The sequence below is a fragment of the Dendrobates tinctorius genome, unplaced genomic scaffold (assembly GCF_039654945.1).
Source record: "Dendrobates tinctorius isolate UK_male_01 unplaced genomic scaffold, ASM3965494v1 ptg000197l, whole genome shotgun sequence".
NCBI lineage: Eukaryota > Metazoa > Chordata > Amphibia > Anura > Dendrobatidae > Dendrobates > Dendrobates tinctorius.
This window is the reverse complement of record NW_027361864.1, coordinates 3,774,686-3,801,033: the sequence shown is the minus strand read 5'-3', so window position 1 is coordinate 3,801,033 and position 26,348 is coordinate 3,774,686. Positions and strand designations below refer to the sequence as shown.

Sequence of the window (26,348 nt, the reverse complement as noted above, 5' to 3'; positions counted from 1 at the left end):
TAATACTAAATTCAGGCTTCCCACTGACGTGTTTTCAGCAGTCTCGTTTTCATCACAGACAGGATTTTGCGTAGAGATAGCACCTCTATGTACAGTAGATAACACGGATTTAACCATTCACAATAGGTGATGTCACAGCTTACTGTATACCCCAATGTCCCTCAGATGTAGTGGATTCGCTGCACCATGCAGTCTTTCCATATTTTTTGTTTTCCTGTAATAATCCCCCATCAGATCCTATCTCCTTCCTTCAATGCTGCACTCCCGGTAATAGGATTACCTATGGCTGGCGCCAGGCATGTATCGGAGAAGAGCAGCTCTGAGTCGCCCTGAAGATGTCAATTTACATAATGTACAGCTGATTGCGGGAATACCTAACCCCTGTGTAATACCGCTCCTCGCCCAGGTACCATCCTCCGGTATATTCTCATCTACGTTGCTCAGCAACAGATGGCGGAGTTATGAGGATGAGGAGACGTTCTGTAACCTGACGCAGATGTGTCCTGAGGGACGAACAACCTGGACGTCCCGTATAGCCATTGTTTCCACGTGCTCCCTCTGCTTGCTCGTGATGCTGCAGTTTGGTGGCTTATTACATTCTTTTTGAAGGAGATCTATCAGTAGTATTTTAATATGCATGAATATATGAGTGATCTGTATGACGCATTTCTCTTCTCACTTAAGTGACAATTCGACAAACTTGGTATACATCAATGGTAAAAGCAAATTTTAAGAAAATGAGTAATATATCTTATCAGACAAGTATACTGCTTTCTCCACTTCTAAGACACTTCTGCCTCTTAAATTCTGCTAAAACCTGTAATGATAAAGGCAAGATGAACTGCCATCTCACTGAGGGATCAGATTACAGCTGCATATTAATGTCTATGGAGAGGCTAGCACACTGAGAGAATGGGCAGAGGGAGGCAGAACCTTCTGCAGCTTCCCAGTAAGTGTTTTATTTCACTCCAGAGGTGAATTCACAGCTACATTCCTCAAAATTGCGGTGTAATGCTTTTAGTGCTGCTCTACGTATAGAGACGAGAGCAGGATTCCCTCATGTCTGTGTACTGTGTAGGAAACATCATAGCAGCTAGTTTCTATTAACTAGCTCAGAGAGAACTGACCATAAGGGCCTGATGAGGGGAAACCTGGTGCAAGATGCAAGTCGTATAATGGCTGGAAACCATGTCATTTCATGGTCACAGTGATCGCTTGTTCCGTAAAATCACCTGGAAGGATATGCTCACTTTAAGCTGATACTGGATTTGGGACTCAGATGTTTTAGGCCAGGGGGTCCTCAAACTTTTTAAACAGAGGCTAGTTCACGGTCCCTCAGACCATTGGAGGGCTGGAATATAGTTTAAAAAAAACTATGAACAAATTCCTATGCACACTGCATATATCTTATTTTGAAGTAAAAAAAAAAAAAAACGGACCAAATACAATATTTAAAGTGAAGAACAAGTAAAGTTAATTCAACAAACTTAGCGGTATTTCAATGGGAACTCTGGGCCTGCTTTTAGCTAATGAGTCCGGTTCCATATTTGTCACTGCTAGCCGTAACAAGTGATGCAACTGTGCGTCAGTCAGTCTAGATCTGGTTGGAGACTTCAGATGTTTCATTCTGGAAAAAGTCTGTTCACAGACATAAGTGCAAAGATGGTTGCCGTTTTGCGTGTATGGTTCCTGATATTAGGCTACGTCTCAGAGGGGAGAGATTGGGCAGAATTTAGGAAGGCTGCTTGACTTGAATGCGTCTTTCAGAGAGTCATAACTCTGCAGGTCAGCCAGTTCCATTTGGTAAATTGTATCCCTATTTTCAATGTCAATAGAAAATGGGTTATGGAAAAGCTGTATGTCCTGTCCATGGAGAGGAAGCTTTTGAAATCTAAATTGGAACTGCTTTTGTAACTTTTCCAGTGAATCCACACTTGTTTTGTTTGGAAATGCAACTAATGGGTTTTTCCACTAACAGATTTTGAGTTGTGGGGAGATGGGACGTACTAAAAAGAATGAAGATAAGGAATAAATAAAATCATGTTCATTTGATATCCAAGATGCATTAGAAATCTGTAATACATCTCCATGTCTTTGGACCTATAAGTTATGTTCATTCTTTTTCTTTATTCCTTTTCTTCATTCTTTTTACTCCGTCCCTGGGGAGATGGCAGAAATTGACTACCAATGGTTTCACATGTAATTGCATATCTCTGATGAGCTTCCCCTTTCCTTGAAGTTGCACATTGAAACTGTTAAGTAACTCTGCTTCATCTGTCATAAAGGCAAGGTGCCATTTCCATTCTGCATCCTTGAGCTCTGGGGCTTTGTTTTTTTTTTGTTTTTTTTTGAAAGCAGAAAGGCTGTAATTTGTGGAACTAAGTCATAGAAATGTTCCAAAACTCTCCCTCGACTCGGCCATGGGACTTCTGTGTGGTACAGAACATCTTCATAGGCAACATTTAGCTCAGACAGAAATTCCTGAAATTGTGGTTTATTGCATTATCTCTAATGAAGTTAACACAAGATACCACAATTTTCATAAGCGTCCACTCCACTTCAGTGATTTACTACACAGCACTATTGGATGAGAAGGGTTATGTTTGTCCATCTCTTGGTTAATGCGAGCAATTACTCCTTTCTTAGGGTACCGTTACACTTAGCGATGCACCAGCGATCCCGACAACGATATGGATCACTGGTGCATCGCTAAGTGGTCGCTAGTGAGCTGCCACACAGGCAGATCTCACCAGCGACATAGCAGGGGTCGGGGGTCGCTACTTACCTGTCAGACGCGGCGATCCTGCGTCCTCCCGCCTGCGTCCATGCGTCGCTCGTCGGCGCCACAGGAAGCCCAGCAGGAAGCTGACGATGAGAAATGATCCAGGACCTTCTCGCGCGACCAGCGATAATCAGCGGGGGAGCCGGTCGGAGGTAAGTATCAGACACAGCGATATCGCTGCTTCGTCACAAAATCGGTGACTTTACAGCGATATTGCTAGCGATATTGCAGTGTGTAACGGGGGCTTTAGACCCCACCATGCGAGGCGCACCATCAGTTGTCACACTGCCAGGTCAACCCAGTCCAGCTCCCAACCATTCACACTAGGGCAAACCTTTTCATAGATTTGTAAAAGAAGGAAAAAGATGCGGCACTCACCCAGATTTGCAGTGCAGTGTTTCTTTATTCAACCATTAAAGGTCACACAATAAAGGACGGGCAGATAACATGAGGCATGCGGGGAAAAAGACGGACGACAGCCGTTTCGCGTACACAGACGCTTCAACAGGTCCAGGTGTCCATACCCGGTGTAAAAAAAAAGATACCAATACTCTCCTATGTCCCCCGCTGCTCTGAAGAGGCGCCTGCTAGACTCCGTCATCTTCAGGCACAGGTGACGTGCCGCCATCACCAATTTTTGGTTCAAAATACTGACATTTTGTAGGGAGCAAATGTGCGGCGAGTTAAACCAAAGTGTGCCATTGCGAAGTTCGTGCCCTCTGGCCATCGCGCGGTCCGCCCTCCTGGCATCGCGAGGTCCCCCCTCCTGGCATCGCGAGGTCCCCCCTCCTGGCATCGCGAGGTCCCCCCTCCTGGCATCGCGAGGTCCGCCCTCCTGGCATCGCGAGGTCCCCCCCTCCTGGCATCGCGAGGTCCCCCCCTCCTGGCATCGCGAGGTCCCCCCTCCTGGCATCGCGAGGTCCCCCCCTCCTGGCATCGCGAGGTCCCCCCTCCTGGCATCGCGAGGTCCCCCCTCCTGGCATCGCGAGGTCCGCCCTCCTGGCATCGCGAGGTCCCCCCCTCCTGGCATCGCGAGGTCCCCCCCTCCTGGCATCGCGAGGTCCCCCCCTCCTGGCATCGCGAGGTCCTCCCTCCTGGCATCGCGCGGTCCGCCCGCGTGGCATTGCGAAGTTCGTGCCCTCTGGCCATTGCGTGGTGCCCCCTCCTGGCATCGCGCAGTCTGCCGTTGAGGGTCCATGTTCCCTAATATACATTGTAGTCCTCTATGGGCCCATGTACAAGATTCCTCTGTAATTAGTGATTTCTCTCCGCAGTACATCATGTTAGTGTGGACGGTTTTTGGAGCTGGAATGTGATTTGCATATATTATTTCCTCGCCTCTATGTGGTGTCGGCTTTAGATGTAGTTTGACGAGCTGCTGCCCCCCGGGACGCCAGCCTGCTAAATGCATCTGATCATCCCGACTCTGTCAGAGTCTGGAGCTAAAGAGATTCCATGCCAGGGCTGTGATCACCGCCCCTGCTGGGAAGAGAAGGTCTTTAAGTAACACTGCGGGATCTTTTTTTTTTTTTTAATGGCAGCAGTAGATCTGCAGGGTGGGCTCAATAACGCCCATGTGGATAGAGAAGGCTTCTGAGTGGAACCTTCTGCTTCTTATGTTGATGCGGTTGTTGGATCCTTAAAAATGGTCCTTTTTGTGGTGCCTACTAAAGTCTATATTTTTATGGTGCACTGGAAACAGTCAGCAAGAAGCTATCCAACATTGCATTATGTATCCAAGTAATCATGGGGTAATATTGTACACACCGAAACTATAAATGTTTACAACCAAACTAAACGCAGGTATTAGAATTGGCCGCGAGTGTCTTTATTAAAATAAAATACACATTTACAGTGTAATTCCTTATGTAGAAAACGTTTATCCAGATAATAAAAATTAACAAAAGCTGAATCTTTTCCAACACAGCAATATAGTATTCATCTTCTCGGCTTCTTCTTCTCCACGCCGAGCTATCGATCGATCAGACTGCATGTACAACAAGATAGGTTCCCTTTAAAGCAGGGTTCCCCAACTCCAGTCCTCAAGGCCCACCAACAGATCATGTTTTCAGGATTTCCTTAGTATTGCCCAGGTGATAATTGCTTCACCTGGGCAATACAAAGGAAATCCTGAAAACATGACCTGTTGGTGGGCCTTGAGGACTGGAGTTGGGGAACCCTGCTTTAAAGGACCATTTACGCCGCAAGATTATTGTGGCCAATGGTTTCTAGGAACGCTCTTTACGTGATATAATCCTGCAAACTAAACAGGCTGCTGATCATCGGGTGAAAAATGCTTTTCAGGTGAAATCTTTTGCTCATGTTCTCGGCAGCACATCGTTCTGTGTAAACAGGACCTGTGCTGCCGAGAACAATGGCAGTTATTGTGCACTGAATAATAATGTATTAAAGATTGCAGCACAGTCTGCCTGTGTAAACAGACATTAATTAATTGATGTGGTTCCCTGGGTCATGCGGTGTTAATGACCATGCACTGTATTTATTAACTGCTCTCGGCATCATTTGTTTAGCACCTTCAGTATTTTTTGAAACGTTGATTAGTTGCTGTCACCACTGGAGGGAGCTGTAGAGCTGTGTGTATACAGTATGCAGGAAGCTGCTTCCCTCCATCTAGTGGTAGTTACAGGCCATTTAAAAAAATCACTATGAAGGCAAAAAAATCTGGAGTCTTATTGTGAAAAGTTAATATTGCTATATGATCTTGTGAAGTAGAGAAGTATTAAAAATAATAATAATTCTGTTGTACATTCCATTTATGGTATCTCTTTTCCCCCAGCGAGTGCCACAATTCTTCAGATCGAATCAAGGTTCGCGTCTGGGATGAGGATGACGACATCAAGTCGCGTGTTAAGCAGAGGCTTAAGAGAGAATCGGATGATTTCTTGGGGCAGACCATCATAGAAGTTCGCACTTTAAGTGGAGAAATGGACGTCTGGTATAACCTAGGTGAGCCTCTATGGATCATGTTATATGGAAATGTGCACACATCTGCTATAACCTGAGCATTGGTTCTCTATAATGATCTCTGTGCGTCGTATAATCATGGTAATGTTCTGAGAACATTACAATTGGGGATGTAACAAAAGTAAGGTTACCGCCGGTCACAGACGCTGCTTCCCACGCTGTCTATCAGTGTCTGTGACCGGCAGTAACCTTACTAACATCGCCGCCGGTCACAGGCACAGCAAGCTATCGTGGAGCACTGTGAGATCTTGTAGTGTGTGCTGGTGTGACATCCTATGAAAACGGGGCTCCATATGCTGGAATTTTGGACAGGGCTCATCGTGGGACATCGATATGGATTGCAGCAGATCATTGTGGGATTTTTGGGGGGAAATAAATTGGTGAAAAAGGGTGTCTGCGTGTTTTTGGTTTTTTTTTTTTTTTTTTGTGTGTGTTGATTTTTTCTACAGGAAAAGTTATGGGGGTGTCTGACTGACACACCTCTCCATTACTAACACCAGGGCTTGTTGGCCGATGTGATTTTTGACACAAAACAGCTGTCATTAACCCCACATCCCATTACCCGATTGCAACCGCACCAGGGCAACTGGGAAGAACTGAGACAGGGGTCCAGAATTGGTGCATCTAATAATAATAATAATAATCTTTATTTATATAGCGCCAACATATTCCGCAGCGCTTTACAGTTGAACAGTTTCAAACACAACAGTCATAAGTAACAACGTTAACAATACAATAATTAAAGCGAAATAAGACGACCCTGCTCGTGGAGCTTACAATCTACAATGAGGTGGGGGAGATACAAAGCACAGGTTTGTATTTACAATGATGTATTTACAATGATGGTCCAGCCATCTTCAGGGGGTGGGGGTTAGATGGAGATAGTGAATGGGCTACACACACACACACAAACATAACATGACTTTGATTACTGAATGTGATAGGCCGCTCTGAACAAATGTGTTTTGAGCGAGCGCCTAAAACTATGCAAATTGTGGATGGTCCTAATATCTTGGGGTAGAGCATTCCAGAGAATTGGCGCAGCACGGGAGAAGTCTTGGAGTCGGGAGTGGGAGGTACGGATTAGGGCAGAGGTTAGTCGAAAGTCATTTGCAGAGCGCAGCGGTCGGTTAGGTCGATAGACAGAAATGAGGGAGGAGATGTAAGGGGGTGCCACACTGTGGAGAGCTTTGTGGGTGAGAACAAGTACTTTGAATTGTACCCTGTAATGAATTGGCAGCCAGTGTAACGACTGGCGAAGAGCGGATGCGTCTGAGTAACGATTAGCCAGATGGACAACCCTGGCTGCTGCATTAAGGATAGACTGGAGAGGGGAGAGTCGAGTGAGAGGGAGGACAATTAATAGAGCATTACAGTAGTCCAGGCGGGAGTGGATCAGGGCGACAGTGAGAGTTTTTGTTGTTTCCATGGTGAGAAAAGGGCGGATTCTAGAGATGTTCTTTAGGTGTAAGCGGCACGAGCGGGCAAGAGATTGTATATGGGAGGTGAAGGAGAGATCGGAGTCAAACATAACACCCAGACAGCGCGCCTGCTGTCGGGGTGTTATTATGGTGCCACCCACAGAGAGGGAAATGTCAGATTTAGGGAGGTTGGTAGATGGTGGGAGCAGAAGAAGTTCAGTTTTGGAGAGGTTGAGTTTCAGATAGAGAGCAGACATGATGTTGGAGACTGCAGACAGACAGTCAGTGGCGTTCTGTAGTACAGCGGAGGTAAGGTCAGGGGATGATGTGTACAGTTGTGTGTCATCAGCATAAAGATGGTACTGAAAGCCAAATCTGCTGATGGTCTGTCCAATTGGGGCCGTGTAGAGAGAGAAGAGAAGGGGGCCAAGGACTGAGCCCTGAGGTACCCCAACAGCGAGAGGAAGAGGAGATGAAGTGGAGCCAGAAAACAGAACACTGAAGGAGCGGTCAGAAAGATAGGAGGAGAACCAGGAAAGAGCAGTGTCCTTAATGCCTAGTGACTGGAGCCTAGAGAGTAGGAGAGGATGGTCAACAGTGTCGAAAGCTGCAGAAAGGTCGAGAAGAATGAGCAGAGAGTGGTCACCATTACGTTTTGCTGTCAGAAGGTCATTGGTCACTTTGATGAGTGCAGTTTCTGTCGAATGTAGGGGATGGAAACCGGACTGTGATGGGTCTAGGAGGGAGTGAGTGGAGAGGTAACGGGTAAGGCGGGAGTATATCAGGCGCTCCAAGAGTTTAGAGATGAAGGGGAGATTGGAGACTGGTCTGTAGTTGTTTGTGCAGGATGGGTCGAGGGTGGGTTTCTTTAGTAATGGAGTAATGATAGTGTTTGAAGGAGGAGGTGAAGATGCCAGAGGAGAGGGAGAGATTAAAGATTGTAGTTAGGTGAGTTGTGACGACTGGAGAGAGAGACTGGAGGAGATGTGAGGGAATGGGGTCGGTTGTGCATGTAGTCGGAAGAGGAGAGGAGCCTGGAGACTTCTTCTGTGATGGGATCGAATGTGGAGAGTGAGCCAGGGGAAATGCAGGGAGGGATGGGAGTCACTGAATTTGGTGATTGGGAGCGGATTTCCTGACGGATATTGTCTATTTTCTCTATAAAGTGGGAGGCAAGGTCATCAGCGCAAATGTCTGTGATAGGGGCTTGTGCTTTTGGCCTGAGGAGGGAGTGAAAGGTGTCAAAAAGTTTCTTGGGGTTGTTGGAAAGTGAGGAGATCAGGGTGGTGAAGTAGGTCTGTTTGGCGAGGTGAAGGGCAGAGTTATATGTCCTTAACATAAATTTGAAGTGTATGAAGTCTTCTGGTGTGCGTGTTTTCCTCCATAAGCGTTCAGCACACCTAGAGCATCGCTGGAGAAATCGGGTTTGCGATGTGAGCCAGGGCTGTTTCACTCTGTGTTTGGAGGTTCTGAGGGTGAGGGGAGCTACTTGGTCAAGGGTGCTTCTAAGAGTGTCATTGAAGTGATGTACAGCCAGATCAGGACAGGGCAAAGAAGAGATTGGGGACAATGATGAGTGTAGGGAGTCTGAAAGTGTATGAGGGTTAATGGCTTGTAGATTTCTGACTGAATGGTAGGTAGGAGGGTGCTGGAGTGAGCGAGGATTTGTGAGTGTAAAGGAGATAATGTTGTGGTCAGAGAGAGGAAGCGGTGAGTTATCTAGGTAGGAGATTGAGCAGAGCCGGGCGAAAACCAGGTCCAGGGTGTTACCGTCTTTGTGTGTTTCAGAGGTTGAGAGCTGAGAGAGGCCTAGAGAAGTGGTTAGTGATAGAAGCTGAGATGCAGATGTGGAAGTGGGGCTGTTAATGGGGATGTTGAAGTCTCCCAGGATAAGGGTTGGTAGTTCTGAGGACATGAAGTGTGGCAGCCAGGCAGAGAAATGGTCCAGGAAGTGGGTGGGTGAGCCTGGGGGCCGGTATATGACCACTACTCTGAGGGAGAGGGGACGAAAGAGCCTGATGGTGTGGACTTCAAAAGAAGGGAATGAGAATGATGGAACTGGGGGGATGACCTGGAAAGTGCATTGTGGGGACAGGAGTATGCCGACTCCACCACCAGGTCTGTTTGTCGGTCTCGGGGAATGGGAGAATTGTAAGCCACCATGGGAAATAGCAGCAGGAGAGACAGTGTCAGAATCCTGAATCCAGGTTTCCGTGAGGGCCAACAGATTCAGGCTAGTTTCACACTAGCGTTTATGAGTGCAGCGACGGCCTGCGCACGGCCGCCGCTAAGCCCCGCCCCCTGCCGCGCCCCGCCGGTAGCTCCGCCCACCGGCTCATGATGCTGCATGCGCCCTGCGTCCCCTATCTTTATCACAGGGGGCGCAGGCCGTGCGCAGTATGCGTTTGGCGGCGCATGCGTCCTTTTGACGGTGCGCCGACCTGCGCCAAACGCAACCTGCTGCAGTTTGGTTGCGTCGGCGCACCGTTAAAAAGGCGCATGCGCCGCCAAACGCATACTGCGCATGGCCTGCGCCCCCTGTGATAAAGATAGGGGACGCAGGGCGCATGCAGCGTCATGCGTCGGTGGGCGGAGCTACCGGCGGGGCGCGGCAGGGGGCGGGGCTTAGCGGCGGCCGTGCGCAGGCCGTCGCTTCGCTCATAAACGCTAGTGTGAAACTAGCCTCAGAGAGTTTTTCAGAAAGTAATTGTGTAGGAAAGGAAGCTTGTTGCATACAGACCGTGGATTCCAAAGGGCACAATTGAAAGAAGGAGATGAAGGAGTGCAAATAATATTAGTAAGATTATTAAGGTTTCGATTTGAGGTAGGGTAGGGGTTGAGGTTGGGGGATGGTGGACCGGGGTTGGGGGAGATGTCCCCTGAAATCAGTAGGAGCAGGAAGATAAAGAGCAAGTAGTTTTTGGAATTGTATGAAGATTTTTTGTGGAGTGTGTTTGGGCAAGATGGGCTGAGGTTTTTTAAGAAGGTGAGAAGTGCATGGGAGCTGTACATGGGAGAAGGAAAGAGAGAGGAGCTGATGTGAATGAGTCGTGATGGAGGGGGGATTGGTCGGTGAAACTGGATTGCAAGAGAACATAGGAGGATAGGAATAAGGCACATGGATAAAAGGGAGAGCAGAGTGTGGGTTGCCTGACTCCTGCCCTGACTAACTGCCATGTAATAACTGCTATATCCCGACGCTTATCTTCGTGACGCTTTGCTTCTGTGATGCGTGCACCCCCACATGCGTGCACCCCTATGGATGGTTCTAAATTTATAGTCCAGACTGCAGGGTCAGAAGAGATGGATTGTGGGAACTGGTTGAGGATAATTTGGCAGCTGGGGTCAGCACACCAGGGTTTTTTTGTTTTTTTTCGATGATCAAAGATATTCAGCCTGGCAACATCTATTTTAACACCTCCACCATCTAATATAGTGTGTCAGTTCTGGGACGGCTACGGACTGGTATTTTTAGGTTGGGAAGGGACCAATAAACATGACCCTTCCCAGCCTGACAATATAAGCTCACAGCTGTGAGCTTTACCTTGGCTGGCTATCAAAAATAGGCAGAACCCCTTGTCCTTTTTTTTTTTTAAATGTATTTATTAATAAAAACAACAGGAAAATACAATGAGAGGGCAGTTATATTTTTGCTTTTTTTTTTTTTTTTTTTTTATTTTGCCTTATATACAAGTCATAATACAGGACAGAATGTTTCTTAAAAATTTTTTCCCTGTAAAATCCATTTTTTGTTCGGTTTTGTATGTTTTACTATCAGTCTGTAAATGTGGTGTAATGCATTGTTCCCAGTCAGAGATGCATCCAGGGGTCTTCCTCGTGCTGTTCTCCTTCCATATCAGCAATTTTTCACCCCACCCCCTGACCACCTGAAAAATGCTTCAGTTTCCCATTGACTTCCATTATACTCGTTACTCGAAACGCGCACCCAAGCATTATGATTTGCTCGATTTTGGAGTAACTAGCACCCGAGTGTTGTAGTGTTCGTACATCACTACATCCTACCCATCATTTACATAATGGCTGCAGCCAATCACCAGCCTCAGTGGTGGCAGTTGCATGTTATTCACTTGACCACTGAGGCCAATGATTGGCTGCAGCAGTGATGTGAATTTCATGTGGGATATCATTATTGCCAGAGAGGCAGGGTCCCAGGAGAGGTGCTGGGGGATCCAGAGGGTAAGTGGTGGCTACTTAACTATCTCATGGAGAGAACACAAGGAGCTCCATTCTAGCTGACAAAATGTGTGCAGGAAAGACTGGACAAACGGACGGAAGAGAAACCTGCAGAGACTTAATACAGAGCAAAGAGAAGATGGAAAATTTGGGGGTATTTTCACATGTGCTGTTGCTTAGCCCTATTCTTCCCATTCTGTATATGCTTTTTTCATTTTTATTGCCCAGATGTAGTATTTTGCATTTTTCCCTGTTAAAAACCATTCTGTTAGTTGCTGCCCACTGCTCCAGTTTATTTATATCTTTTTGAATCCTCTCTCTCTTTTCTCTAGTATTAGCTATCCCTCCTAGCTTTGTGTCATCAGCAAATTTAATCAGTTTACCCTCAATTCCTTCATCTAAATCGTTGATAAAGATGTTGAACAATACAGGGCCCAGGACAGAGCCCTGTGTTACCCCACTTGAGACATTCTTCCAACTGGATGTGCAGCCATTTACGACCACTCTTTGGGTCCGATCACTAAGCCAGTTATGAATCCACCTAACAGTTGCCTTGTCCATTCCATACTTAGCCATTTTTTCAATAAGGATTGTGTGAGATACTGTGTCAAATGCTTTGCTGAAGTCAAGATATACTATATCTACAGCATTTCCTTGATCCACTCAATCAGTGATTCCGTCATAGAAGGAAATTAAGTTAGTCTGACATGACTTATTAGTTACAAACCCATGCTGACTCTGTTTAATCACTTCATTCTTATCCAGGTACTGACATACATGTTGTTTAATAATTTGTTCAAAGATCTTTCCTGGTATAGAAGTCAGCCTCACCGGCCTATAGTTGCCTGGGTCCACCTTCTTCCCCTTTTTGAAGATAGGAACAACATTTGCTCTTCTCCAGTCTTCTGGGACTTCTCCTGTTCTCCAAGAATTTTCAAATATTCAAATATTATGGCGAGGGGTTCAAAAATTTCTTCTGCTATCTCCTTCAGTACTCTGGGGTGTAGTTCTTCTGGACCAGGAGACTTGAATTAATTTAGGTTAGCTAAGTGTTTCCTTACTATTTATCTTTCTGTTTATAGATATCCTGGATTCTTCTATTCCCTTAATAGGACAATGAAGAACAGTTGATGTTATATTTCCTTTCTGAGAGAAAACAGATGCAAAATAGGAATTTAAATGTTCGGCCTTCTCAACATCCTGTCTTACCATTTCATCATTTTCATCCTGTAAAAATCCTATAGCATCTTTCACTTTTCTTTTACTTTTGACATATCCCCAAAATCCTTTATTATTGCTTTTGACGTCTCTTGCAAGCCTCAATTCATTGTCAGCTTTTGATAATCTGATTTGTGCCCTGCAGGTTCTGCAGACTGCATTATATTCTTCTTTAGATATGCCTCCCTCTTTCCATTTTATAAACATCTCCTTCCTTTTTAGCATGTGCTTAAGTTCTGTGTTCATCCATCCTGGTTTCCTTAAATGCTTCCTATTCTCCCCTCTTTTCAGAATTGTTAACAATTGTGCTTTGAGAATTTCATTTTTCAAGATTTCCCATCCTTGCTGGACATTTTTGTCCTTAAGGATATCCAGCCATTGTATCCCTCCAATTCTCTTTCTGAATCCCTTAAAATCTGCCTTTCTGAAATCTAACCTTGACGTCTGAGTCTTCCGAGGTCTTCCTCCTCTAGTTATCCAAAATTCTAAAATAGCATGGTCGCTACCTCCTAGGGTCCCAGCCACTTTTACCTCCTCAACCATTTCCTCCCTGTTTATAAGGAATGGATCCAAGGTAGCAGTTCCCCTTGTTTTCTCCTGTACCTTTTGGAAGATAAAGTTGTCGGCAAGAGAGGATAAGAATTTCCTTGACCTGTTAGTTTTGCCTGAGAGAGTTTCCCAACAAATGTCAGGATAGTTGAAATCTCCCATGACAACTATCATATTTTTTGGAGAACTTGGCTATTTGATGCATAAAGAGTTCATCCATATCTTCAGCTTGCACAGGCGGCCTGTAGTAAATGCCTACAATGGTGTCCTTTCCATTGTCCTGTCCTTGTATTCTTACCCAAACAGTTTCCACAGAACTCCCAGTCTCTGAAGCTTCATTCTCTGTGCAGATATACGCATTTCTAACATACAATGCGACACCCCCTCCTCGTTTATCAAGTCTGTTTCTTGCAAATAAGTTGTATCCTTCTAGTCTTGTATTCCAATCATGTGTATCGTCCCACCAAGTTTCAGTGATTCCAATGACATCATATTTCTTTTCCTGTGTTAGTAGTTCCAATTCTCCTTGTTTGTTGCCCATGCTTTGTGCATTAGTTTAGAAACATTTTAGTTTGTGATTGGTTTCTCTTTCTCCAATATTTTTATTATTCAGATTCTTTTGTCTTTGTTCTTCCTTTCCACTTCTAATAGCAGAGTTCTCAATAGCATTTGTCAGGTGTATGGCTTTTTCTGGCCTTTTGCTTCCCTTCCCACACTGTTCTAGTTTAAAACAATGGGATAGGATGGGATGGGAACGATGGGATGGGAACTATGGGAAGGGAACTATAGGATGGGATGGAAACCATGTGATGGGAACTATGAGATTGGTAGGGATTTGAACTACGGGATGGGAATGATGGGATGGGAAGGGAAGTATGGGATGGGAACTATGGGATGCAATGGGAACGATGGGAAGGGAACGATGGGGTGGGAACTATGGGAAGGGAAGGCGGCGAAGGGCTTGGAAAACAACGGAAGCATCACCTTTTTTCTTCCATTTGAACATTGGGAATACATGACTGTTGTCACGGTTAGTTACTATATTTACTTTAAAAAGTTTTTTGCTGTGTGTTGCTACCTGAGCAGGAAAGATCTGCAGTGTGGATGAAGATCAGATCTAGCAAGCTGCCACCATTATTATAAATTGTGCACACCCTCTGGTACAACCTAGGTAAGCAGCTGTTGCATACAGTCATGTACAAATAATAGAATCAGATTGTGTACCGTATATCTTGTTTATAACCTGGGTGAGCAGCATTTCTACATAATCATGTATATGTAAGAAATACACGGGCTGACTAGTGGCTATATATAACTGTATACACATATGGTACAACCTGGGTGCACAGCTGGTAAATACAGTCAATCAGTCTACTAGAACGTGGGTGAGCCGCAGTTGTATAAAGTCACGTGAAAGGTTGGTATAACCTGGGTGCGCAGTTATTCTATATAATTGTGTGCACATGGTATAACCTGGGAGTGTACCTGTGTTATGTAATTGTGTACACATAAGGTATATGGTATAGCATTTACCCTGTTTTGTCCTCCCATAATGCCGTTTCTCTTTTTGTGTGTCTCCGCCTGCTAGTGGGCAGTGGGTGACCCCACTTTAATTACTAGGGATCCCCATGCGTTTGCATTAGATGCCTCATCGGGGAAAAAATGGAAAATCATCTTTACAGTCTGCGAAGAGCGATTCATCTGCTCATTAGGGAGTTGTGGGATCTCATTGATTTGTCGCCCTCCCGCAGACACCCAGAGTCCTCTGTTCCTGTCTATGACAGACGCAGTGTGTGCACCATTAAAATGTGCTGTCCCCTTACCTAATGAGATGTTTTGGCTTCAGATATCGTTTTGGGGCAGATCTGCTTTATTTTTCCCCCTCCGTGTATACACATGAGGTGAGGAGCCTAATTGGCAGCGGCGGTGGAAGGTTACACATTGTGAGACGTAATCAAGGATTTTACTGTCTGGAGATAACCTTCTCATCATCCGGGATTTTATTAGAGGTACTGGTCTCTGGGGCATCTATTATGGGCACAGATGGGTACACCCAATTGTTTATGGAGTTTTGTATTGTTTTAATTTAAAGTGAACATTAGTATCTGTAGAAAGGCTGAATCTCTGTAAAAGCTCTCCTTCCCCTGACTATTACTGATGAGAAGGTGGATGTTTTCTTCTCCTTTCACCAATCGAAAATGAAAACACAAATATACAGCACATCTCATAATACGCTGCCTGTGCATCAGCCCATAAGTCAACCACAGATCCCCCCATTACAGTACATCACTCATAGATTCCCCACAACAGTGGCCTCCACAGATCCCCCCCCACAAGAGTGTCCTCCACAGATCCCCCCCCTACAGATCCCCCCCACAGCAGTGTCCTCCACAAACCCCCCCACAAGTGTCCTCCACAAACCCCCCACAAGTGTCCTCCACAGATCCCCCCCACAACAGTGAACAGTGTTCTCCACAGATCCCCCCACAACAGTGTCCTCCACAGATCCCCCCACACCAGTGTCCTCCACAGATCCTCCCACAACAGTGTCCTCCACAGATCCCCCCACAACAGTGTCCTCCACAGATCCCCTCCCCCACAACAGTGTCCTCCGCAGTTCCCCTCCCCCACAACGGTGTCCTCTGCAGTTCCCCTCCCCCACAGCGGTGTCCTCTGCAGTTCCCCTCCCCCACAGCGGTGTCCTCCGCAGACCCCCTCCCCCACAGCGGTGTCCTCCACAGACCCCCTCCCCCACAGCGGTGTCCTCCACAGACCCCCTCCCCCACAGCGGTGTCCTCCACAGACCCCCTCCCCCACAGCGGTGTCCTCCACAGACCCCCTCCCCCACAGTGGTGTCCTCCACAGACCCCCTCCCCCACAGCGGTGTCCTCCACAGACCCCCCTCCCCCACAGCGGTGTCCTCCACAGACCCCCCTCCCCCACAGCGGTGTCCTCCACAGACCCCCCTCCCCCACAGCGGTGTCCTCCACAGACCCCCTCCCCCACAGCGGTGTCCTCCACAGACCCCCCTCCCCCACAGCGGTGTCCTCCACAGACCCCCTCCCCCACAGCGGTGTCCTCCACAGACCCCCCCCTCCCCCACAGCGGTGTCCTCCACAGACCCCCCCCTCCCCCACAGCGGTGTCCTCCACAGACCCCCCCCTCCCCCACAGCGGTGTCCTCCACAGACCCCCCCCTCCCCCACAGCGGTGTCCTCCACAGACCCCCCCTCCCCCACAGCGGTGTCCTCCACAGACCCCCCCCTCCCCCACAGCGGTGTCCTCCACAGACCCCCCCCTCCCCCACAGCGGTGTCCTCCACAGACCCCCCCTCCCCCACAGCGGTGTCCTCCACAGACCCCCCCCTCCCCCACAGCGGTGTCCTCCACAGACCCCCCCAAGTATCTTATCCACAGATCCTCCTCCCCCCAAGTATTTTATCCACAGATCCTCCCCCCCAAGTATCTTATCCACAGATCCTCCTCCCCCCCAAGTATCTTATCCACAGATCCTCCCCCCCAAGTATCTTATCCACAGATCCTCCTCCCCCCCAAGTATCTTATCCACAGATCCTCCTCCCCCCCCAAGTATCTTATCCACAGATCCTCCTCCCCCCCCAAGTATCTTATCCACAGATCCTCCTCCCCCCCCAAGTATCTTATCCACAGATCCTCCTCCCCCCCAAGTATCTTATCCACAGATCCTCCTCCCCCCCAAGTATCTTATCCACAGATCCTCCCCCCCCCCAAGTATCTTATCCACAGATCCTCCTCCCCCCCAAGTATCTTATCCACAGATCCCCCCTCCCCCCCAAGTATCTTATCCACAGATCCCCCCTCCCCCCCAAGTATCTTATCCACAAATCCCCCCTCCCCCCAAGTATCTTATCCACAGATCCCCCCTCCCCCCCAAGTATCTTATCCACAGATCCCCCTCCCCCCCAAGTATCTTATCCACAGATCCCCCCCCAAGTATCTTATCCACAGATCCTCCTCCCCCCAAGTATCTTATCCACAGATCCTCCATAACAGTGTCATCCTCAGATTCCCCTCCCCATCATAAGTGTCTCACCACTAGTGTTGAGCGATACCATCCGATATCGTGAATATTGGATCGGTCCGATACCCAAAAAGTATCGGGTATCGCCGATTCCGATTCAGTGATCTGTGATGTGACAGATCAGCGATCTGTCACAGGACAGTGATGTCCCACCTGGGACAAGGTAATAAAGTAAAAAAAAAAAAAAAAGTGTTAAAAATAATTTAAAAAAAATCGCTAAATAAATTAGTAAAAAAAAAAAAAAAATATTCCCCAATAAATCCATTTTTTCAAAATAAAAAAAAACAAAAACAATAAAAGTACACATATTTGGTATCGCCGCGTCCGTAATGACCTGCCCTATAAAACTGTCCCATTAGTTAACCCCTTTAGCGAACCCCTTAAAAAATAAAAATAAAAAACGAAGCAGAAAATAATGATTTATTATCATACCACCGAACAAATAGTGCAATAACGCGTGATCAAAAAGACGCATATAAATATCCATGGTACTGCTGAAAACGCCATCTTGTCCCGCAAAAAACGAGCCGCCATACAGAGTCATCCGCAAAAAAATAAAAAAGTTATAGCTCGCAGAATAAAGCGATACAAAAATAATTATTTTTTATATAAAATTGTTTTCATTGCAAAAAACCGACAAAACATAAAAAAAGACCTAAATGAGGTATCGCTGTAACCGTACTGACCCGAAGAATAAAACCGCTTTATCAATTTTACCGCACGCGGAACGGTGTAAACGCACCCCCCAAAAGAAAATCATGAAACGCTGGTTTTTGTTCATTCTGCGTCCCAAAAATCAGAATAAAAAGCGATCAAAAAATGTCACGTGCCCGAAAATGGTACCAATAAAAATGTCAACTCGTCCCGCAAAAAATAAGACCTCACATGACTCGGTGGGTCAAAATATGGAAAAATTATAGCTCTCAATATGTGGTGATGCAAAACTATTTTTACAATAAAAAGCGTCTTTTAGCGTGTGACAGCCGCCAAACATAAAAACCGCCATAAATAGTAAATCAAACCCCCCCGTTATCACCCCCTTAGTTAGGGAAAAATAATAAAACTAAAAGAAAATGTATTTATTTCCATTTTCCCGCTAGGGTTAGGGTAGGGTTAGGGCTAGGGTTAGGGTTAAGGTTAGGGCTAGGGTTAGGGCTAGGGCTCAGATTAGGGTTAGGGGTGTGTTGAGGTTAGGGTTGGAGTTATAATTGGGGGGTTTCCACTGTTTGGGCACATCAGGTGCTCTCCAAAGGCAACATGGCGTCTGATCTCAATTCCAGCCAATTCTGCGTTGAAAAAGTCAAATGGTGCTCCTTCCCTTCCAAGCTCTGCCATGCGCCCAAACAGTGTTTTATCACTTCATCTTTATCAATGATTTAGATGAAGGAATTGAGGGTAAACTGATTAAATTTGCTGATGACACAAAGCTAGGAGGGATAGCTAATACTAGAGAAGAGAGAGTGAGGATTCAAAAATATATAAATAAACTGGAGCAGTGGGCAGCAACTAACAGAATGGTTTTTAACAGGGAAAAATGCAAAGTACTACATCTTGGCAATAAAAATGAAAAAAGCATATACAGAATGGGAGGAATAGGGCTAAGCAACAGCACATGTGAAGAAGACTTGGGTATACTAATAGATCACAGACTGACTATGAGTCAACAGTGTAATGCAGCAGCAAAAAAGGCAAATGCAATTCTAGGATGTATTAACAGAAGCATACAGTCTAGATCACGTGAAGTCATTATTGCCCTCTACTCCTCTTTGGTCAGACCTCATCTGGAATACTGTGTCCAGTTTTGGGCGCCACATTTTAAAAAAGACCTCAACAAACTGGAGCAAGTTCAGAAAAGAGCGACCAGCATGGTGGCCGGTCTGCAAACCCCGTCTTATGAGGAAAGGTTGCATGATTTGGGAATGTTTAGCTTGCAAAAGAGAAGACTGAGAGGAGACTTAATAGCTGTCTACAAATATCTCAAGGGCTGTCACATTGTGGAAGGATTATCTTTATTCTCATTTGCACAAGGAAAGACTAGAAGCAATGGGATGAAACTGAATGGGAGGAGACACAGATTAGATATTAGAAAAAACTTTTTGACAGTTAGTGATCAATGAGTGGAACAGGCTGCCACGAGAAGTGGTGCATTCTCCTTCAATGGAAGTCTTCAAAAAGAGGCTGGACAGACATCTGTCTGGGATGATTTAGCGAATCCTGCTTTGATCAGGGGATTGGACCAGATAGCCCAGGAAGTCCCTTCCAACTCTACGATTCTATGATCCTATATCGGTTTGGATTATGTGATATTTGTGATTATTTCCGTTTTTAGATTTCTTGGTGATGTTTGTCTTTGTATCTTCGCAGAGAAGAGAACAGACAAGTCAGCCGTCTCTGGTGCTATTCGTCTTCAGATTAATGTTGAGATTAAAGGGGAGGAAAAGGTGGCGCCATACCACGTCCAGTACACATGCCTACATGAGGTGAGTGCTCAGTGCTTGTCTCTACAGGTAGTGCTGTAGGCTAATTATTGGGTCCTAATTACAGAATGTTGTCACCTAGAGTAGAGGATCCCAGTGTTATTTTTGTTGTTTTTCTTTCCATGGTATGTCCGACCAATAGACCATTTCCATACCCTAAAGTTTATTCACAATTTCTCTAACGTGTGGAGTACCGCAAAGGGGGTCATTTATACCCCCTAAGTCTTTTACACCACTAGATATGCATTTAAGCACCCAGCTGGAATTGCCTGTTCATTTGATTGGGGGGCTCTGCGCTTGCTGCCCATCATTCTCCTGTATGAGGCCAGCTTTGTATGTACTGTCATTATATGACCTGCTGCGGGTCTCCTAACCTGAACTCAGCGGCTTCTTTCTTATCTAAAATGTTTGATACCAGCAGTAGAAAACAGCCGCTTTGTATTAGGCCTCCTTCACATATCCTGGTGTTTCAAGGCAGCTCTCATCATTGTCTCCTGCTCGCGCTGAGATCAGCACGACCAGGAGACAATGATGAGAGTTGTATTCAGAACTTGCTTTGTTCCTCCTGTGTAAAATAAAGAATTAAGTTAGAAAAAAAAAATTAACATGGGCTCCCTCTTAATTTTAATAACCAGCATGGGGGCTGATTTTAATGACAATACGCCATAAGGTTCCCTGGCTATTAATAACATATCACAGCTGTTTGCTTAGCCTTTCCTGGTGAATGTAGGTTGGACCCCAGAAAAAAAAATGAGCTAGGGTCTTATAAATTCAAACCAGCAAAGGTTAAACAGACAGCTGTGGGTTGATATTAATAGCCTAGGAAGGGGTCATGGATATGGCACCTTCCCCAGGCTACCATCATCAGCCCTCAGCCACCCCAAAAATGTTGCATATTATGAATCTGGTGTCTAGCCTCGCTCTTCCCACTTGCCCTGGTGCAGTGGCTAGTGTGGTAATATTTGTGGGGTTGATGTCACCTTTGTATTGTCAGCTGACATCAAGTGCAGGGGTTAGTAATGAAATGGCGTCTATAAGACACCCCCAATACTGACCCCATAGTAAGTTTGCAAATAAACACACAGCAAGAATAAAGTCCTTTGTTTGAAATAAAAATCAACACTCTGTTTTACACATTTATTTAAAAAGAAAAAATAAAGTTATACTACCTTAGGCTTATTCCATTGAAGCCCATGTCCCCTGTAAAAACTGTACTACGCCGTAATCCATCTCTGTGGTTTATCTGCTATGATGCGACCATCCAGGCGGAAAACCAGGAGACAATGAGGTGCTGCGAGTGCAGCGTCACACGGACATGCGGAACTATCAGTGTACGTGTGTCTGCTTTTGTGGCCCTTTCAGAAACGGTCCGCATACGGACATAAAAACGGACGCGTGAAGAGGGCCTTAGTGAGAAATATAACTGATAATTTGCAATAATGCTTAAAGTGAGGTGACACATAGAAAACATGGCGGAGAAGAGAAGGGATACAGGAGCATACTCTTAAATTGTGCAACCAAATAATTCCAAACTATGCAGACGATGATGGACATTGGCTGCTAGACATAAGATGATGACTCTGGTTTAATAAGGTTATTTCCCTTTAATTCTCATAGGTGGCTCTCCTCCATTAGGCTGCACATGGTGCCTTTTCAGCAGTGCAGTGCAGCAAGGCCTGATGTCAATGCACGTACATAATGAGGCAGACACTCAGTAATAGCTGTATAAGTGCTCTCTATACATCGGGGATTGGTGTTTATACATTGTGAAGGCCATCCACTTCTATTCGCCGAGCGACCGCCCCAAGGTTGTGACCTGCCGTAAACAAACCTTTTTCCGCAAGCGAGATTAAATTAATGCAAAGGCCTTGAGAGGCCAGTTACATGGATTTTATTGTAACGTCAGGAACCATAATAAAGCTTAATCTGATTTCAGACGAGACCAGTTTATTCTAAAAAGTAGTTTGTATCCAAATGTCATTATCATTCATTAATAGGTTAAAGGAGTAGTACAGGATAATGGAAAATGACTGCTTACAGAAACAGCACCACGCTTCTCTGCAGGTTGCGCTTGGTACTGCAGCTCAGCCAAATCTACTTCCATCGAGCTGAGAGGCAATACCAGACACAAGACTTGCGCTGTCTTTTGGAAGAAAGGCCCCCGTCCAGTGTTGTGTAATGGCCATCACATATGGTTGGAGGGGTCTTTGGTTTATTTGATGCCCGTATGATCTGTAAGGAGTACCCCTTTAATGTACTTTTTCTTCCTCCAGAACCTGTTCCATCATCTGACAGACATACAGGGCAGTGGCGTGGTGAAGATCCCAGAGGCCAAGGGTGACGACGCCTGGAAAGTTTACTTCGACGAGACAGCACAGGAGATCGTCGACGAGTTTGCCATGCGTTATGGCATTGAGTCCATATACCAGGCCATGACGTGAGTATGGGGAAAGTGCGCAAACTTTCTACTCAACTTTTTGTCTCACCTTTCAGGAACACTGCGTTCTGTGATGGAATGTATTCTTATAGACAGAGGATGCTCATTACCTATACTGATACATTATCGTGTCCTCACAGCTCTGAGGGTTGTAAGAGCCGTCAGCTGGGAGTCCCAGACCGGAGGGACATGCTGCTGTGCGGAGCTCACATGTGGCTGCTCAGATGATGTGTTAATAAAAAGCTGCCACATTGGTGAGCGTTCCTATAAAGTGATGTCTATATGGGCGGAATACGTTTGATATTTTATAATTTACCATCCATTCTGTTCCTGTTACAGTGCGCTGCTCATCTTCATCAGTGTTTTGCCAGCACTGGAACTTCCGTTTTGCACTTCCCAACATTAATTGCTCCTGTCATTGAGCAGCAGCTTGTCTGCCTCAAACTGAAATCCATCCTCTGTTTGCCTGTATGTATTCTGTCAGACAGGAGAGCAGGGGCAGCGAGACAAAGAGCAGCCCCCACTTCCTGTGGAGAGTTAGGAACCAGCCCCTGCTGCACATAAAGGCCAGAAACACCCTCCCCTCGCTTCCTATGGAAAATCTGTTTTGCTCACCCCCTGCTTCCCGTTGAGCCTCGGGGGGGGGACCCGCCCCCTGCTTCCCGTGGAGCCTCGGGGGGACCCGCCCCCTTCTTCACCCTCCCACCCTCTTCATATAGAGACAGAGTAGTGGTCAGAACTATGAAGGTGATTTTCTCCTTCGCCTCATTGGGGGACACAGAGACTGTGGGTGTATGCTTCTGCAGCTAGGAGGCTGACACTAAGTGGGAAAAAAAAGGTTAGCTCCTCCTCCGCAGTATACACCCTCGCCCCTATTGCGGGTAAAATCAGTTTTTTGCTTAGAGTCCATGGAGGCACACGTCTGGTTTTTCTCCAGACCTTTTCTTCGTCGTTTTCCCATGAAGATGTGACAGGGGCAACGGATCCTATTGAAAGGGTCCGATTGCCCCAAACCAACAAAGGGCGAGCACGTGAGAGTGTCGCCTCCACGTATCCTCTCCCGCGAAGAGGGACACAATGCCGGACTTAGCCCTGACCACCCCTAGGTATTGAAACCATGGGCTGTACAGAGCCACAAGACTAGTCCGTGCGGCCCCCACTGCTCCACCAATGCTTAGACTGCGGTGCTGCATGGTGGCAGACGGTCCCGTCTGGTTTTTTTGTCAGAGACCCCCTCACAGGTGGAAGAGGATCATCGGAGAGAGGGTCTGGGAGGGCTCCTGGAAGTCCACAGCGCTAGCCATGCAGAGGTTACGTCAGGCGGCAACCTGGAACGACGCCCCGGTCAGTAGCGCTATGCCGTCTCCCCCCCCCCCCCCCCCCCGGTCGGGTAGGGGGGAAAATTGAGGCCGGAGCTAGGCCGCGGTCACTTCCGCCCGCCCTGCACTGGGCGACACCGACGATAGAAATCGAGGCCCCGGCTTCGGGGCGTGGCTAGGCCGCAAAGCGGAAGTACCGCCCCTCGGCCCGTTTTCACAGGCTGGCGCGCACCGCAAATGTCGGCGCGCGATTTGACGGAAGATCCACGTCGGGGTGGGGCGCAGGACTGGGGTAAGTGCCCGAGATGCCACGCTACAGGGAAAAACGAGGTGCTACCTCCTCCCCATAGACCAGGCAGCGGACAGATACAGCATGTCCAAGAAGGAAAAGCCGCACACGTTCTTTTACGCTGCATGCATCTCTTGTCGGGCTGCGTTTCCGCGGGCGCAGAGCAATCGTTTATGCGAAGCCTGCGATTTCGAACGCGCCCAGGAGCACTCCCCTGCGACTGCGACCAATGTGTCAAATCCCCCGGAGTGGGCACGATCACTGTCACAATCCATGGCGTCGCTTACGAGAGCAATAGAGTCCCTTCAAGCACCAGATAAGGGCAGGGACTGCGGCTCGCTGTCTTTAGAAGGAACCTCCACCTCACTAGAGCCTCCGGCCTGCAGGGGCTGCTCTCACTCCAGACAGACCCAGAGGAAACTAATCCACACGGTGTTGCCCAGTCCATCCGGTGCCATTGGCATCCGTAAGCTCTGCTTCTCGCTCCCCGTCACCAGTGGTTGATAGCGAGCAGAACTCGGATTGCGACTCAGATGAGCCCCTTGACCTGGATACTCCCAGGGTCACGTGAAACAGTGGACAGCCTCATAGAAGCCGTCAATCAGACCCTGGGGATTGAGCATGATCCCACAGCGGATACAGGGCATAAGGTGGCATTTAAGCTAGTGAAGCTCCCGCACAGAATTTTTTCCTCTCACCCTGAGTTTGAGGACATAGTGCAGCAGAACAGAGAACGTCCAGACTGGCGTTTCTCGGGTCAAAAGGCACTCGAAACAAGGTATCTGTTTGCTCCAAACCTCCGTAAAAAATGGATGGAATCCCCGATAGTGGATGCGCCGGTTTCACGCCTGGCCACTAAGACCCTGTTATCTGTCTCTAGTGTTTCCTCGATTAAGGATCCCACAGACTGCCTTATTGAGAGCTTAGCTCGATCAGTATATGAGGCGTCAAGGTCTGCACTCGCTCCCTCGTTAGCAGCAACTTGGGTAGCTAAGGCCATGATATCATGGTCAGAAACCTTAATCAAGATCGCGCAGGAACAGGATCTACCTGCAGAGATTTTGGAGGTCGCAGGTCAGATGGTGATGGCCGGAGACTATGTAATTAATGCGTCTTTAGATGCGGCCAGTTGTTCAGCATTTGCTGCCGCTAATGCAATCTCTATCAGAAGAGCCCTGTGGTTGAGGACATGGCGAGCCGATTCTACTTCTAAGAAGTCCTTGACTTCCCTGCCTTATCAGTGCGGCCGCCTATTTGGGGAAAAGTTGGACCAACTTATCTCCGACTCCACAGGAGGAAAGAGCGGGTTTGTCCCTCAACAAAAGGTGAAACCGCTTTTTCGTCACCCTTTTCAGGCACGTTTTCGGGGCTTTCGCAACCCCGGGTGGACTACAGGGCCCAATTCCACCGCCTCAGGCCGCCCCAACCAGGATAGGGAGCGGCAGGTCTCATATAGAGCCAACCCATTGGGGAGAATGCGTGCTCAACAGGCCAGATCGAGAGGATCCAGATCCCAAAGATCATCAGCCAAATGACTTGAGGCCTTTACCAGATGACACCAGCAGCGTGGGCGGCCGCCTACTCTGGTTTCACCATGTCTGGGCCAACGTCGCTCACGAAGCATGGGTAGAAGAATTGGTGTACTCGGGTTACAAAATAGAATTTGTCAGATGCCCTCCAAGACGGTTTTTTTCTTTCCCGGCTTCCCAGGGTAGATGCCCAGGCAAGGGCTCTATTGGGAGCCATCAAATCGCTCCAGCACAACGGAGTCATTATTCCAGTGCCGGAACAGGAAAGAGCTCAGGAATTCTATTCCAACCTCTTTGCGGTTCCCAAAAAGGACGGGTCGGTCAGGCCTGTGTTGGACCTGAAGCTTCTGAACAGATTCGTCAGGATCAGACATTTTAGGTTGGAGTCTCTCCGTTCAGTCACATCGGCCATGGAGCAGGGAGAATACTTGGCCTCAATAGACATCCAAGATGCATATCTGCATATTCCCATTTTCCCTCCTCATCAGAAGTTCCTACGCTTCGCCATCAACGATCAACATTTTCAGTTCATAGCACTACCCTTCAGGCTAGCCACGGCTCCCAGAGTGTTCACAAAGGTTATGGCAGTTGTCATGGCCATATTGCATTCTCGAGGCATAGTCATCTTGCCTTACCTGGACGACCTCTTGGTCAAAGGCCCTTCAATACGGGCATGCGAGGAAAATGTCAGCATCACGCTGGATACTCCGCTTACGGTGGTTGGTCAATGCGAAGAAGTCATCCCTTGTGCCAGCTCAGAAGATCTCCTTCTTGGGAATGATCTTCGACCCTTGCCGAGGGTTGTTGATTCTCCTTCAGGTAAAGGTACTGGCTCTCTGGCAGGGAGTCCGGGCACTTCGCCAACCAGTCCCTCATACCATCCGATCTGGGATGAGTATTCTAGGAAAAATGGTGGCAGCAATGGAAGCGATACCTTTCGCCCAGTTCCATCTTCGCCCCCTGCAGCACACCCTCCTGTCAGCTTGGGACAAGAACTCTTTCACGCTCGATCAGCAGTGTCATCTGTCCTCTCAGGTCAGACAGTCTTGGATGGTGGATAACCAGTTCCTCTCTGACCCAGGGGAAATCA

At 47.2% G+C, this 26,348-nt stretch overlaps 1 protein-coding gene across 7 annotated transcripts in view; it reads left to right on the top strand.

The window, feature by feature from the left end:
• UNC13B (unc-13 homolog B) overlaps positions 1-26,348 on the top strand; it is a 409,040-nt gene that overhangs the window by 285,529 nt on the left and 97,163 nt on the right. For all 7 annotated transcript variants that reach the window (XM_073553139.1, XM_073553142.1, XM_073553141.1 and 4 more), the window contains 3 exons: positions 5,580-5,749; positions 19,572-19,687; positions 21,958-22,121. In XM_073553139.1, the coding sequence (XP_073409240.1) occupies positions 5,580-5,749; positions 19,572-19,687; positions 21,958-22,121 (450 nt within the window). The remainder of the gene's footprint in view (positions 1-5,579; positions 5,750-19,571; positions 19,688-21,957; positions 22,122-26,348) is intronic.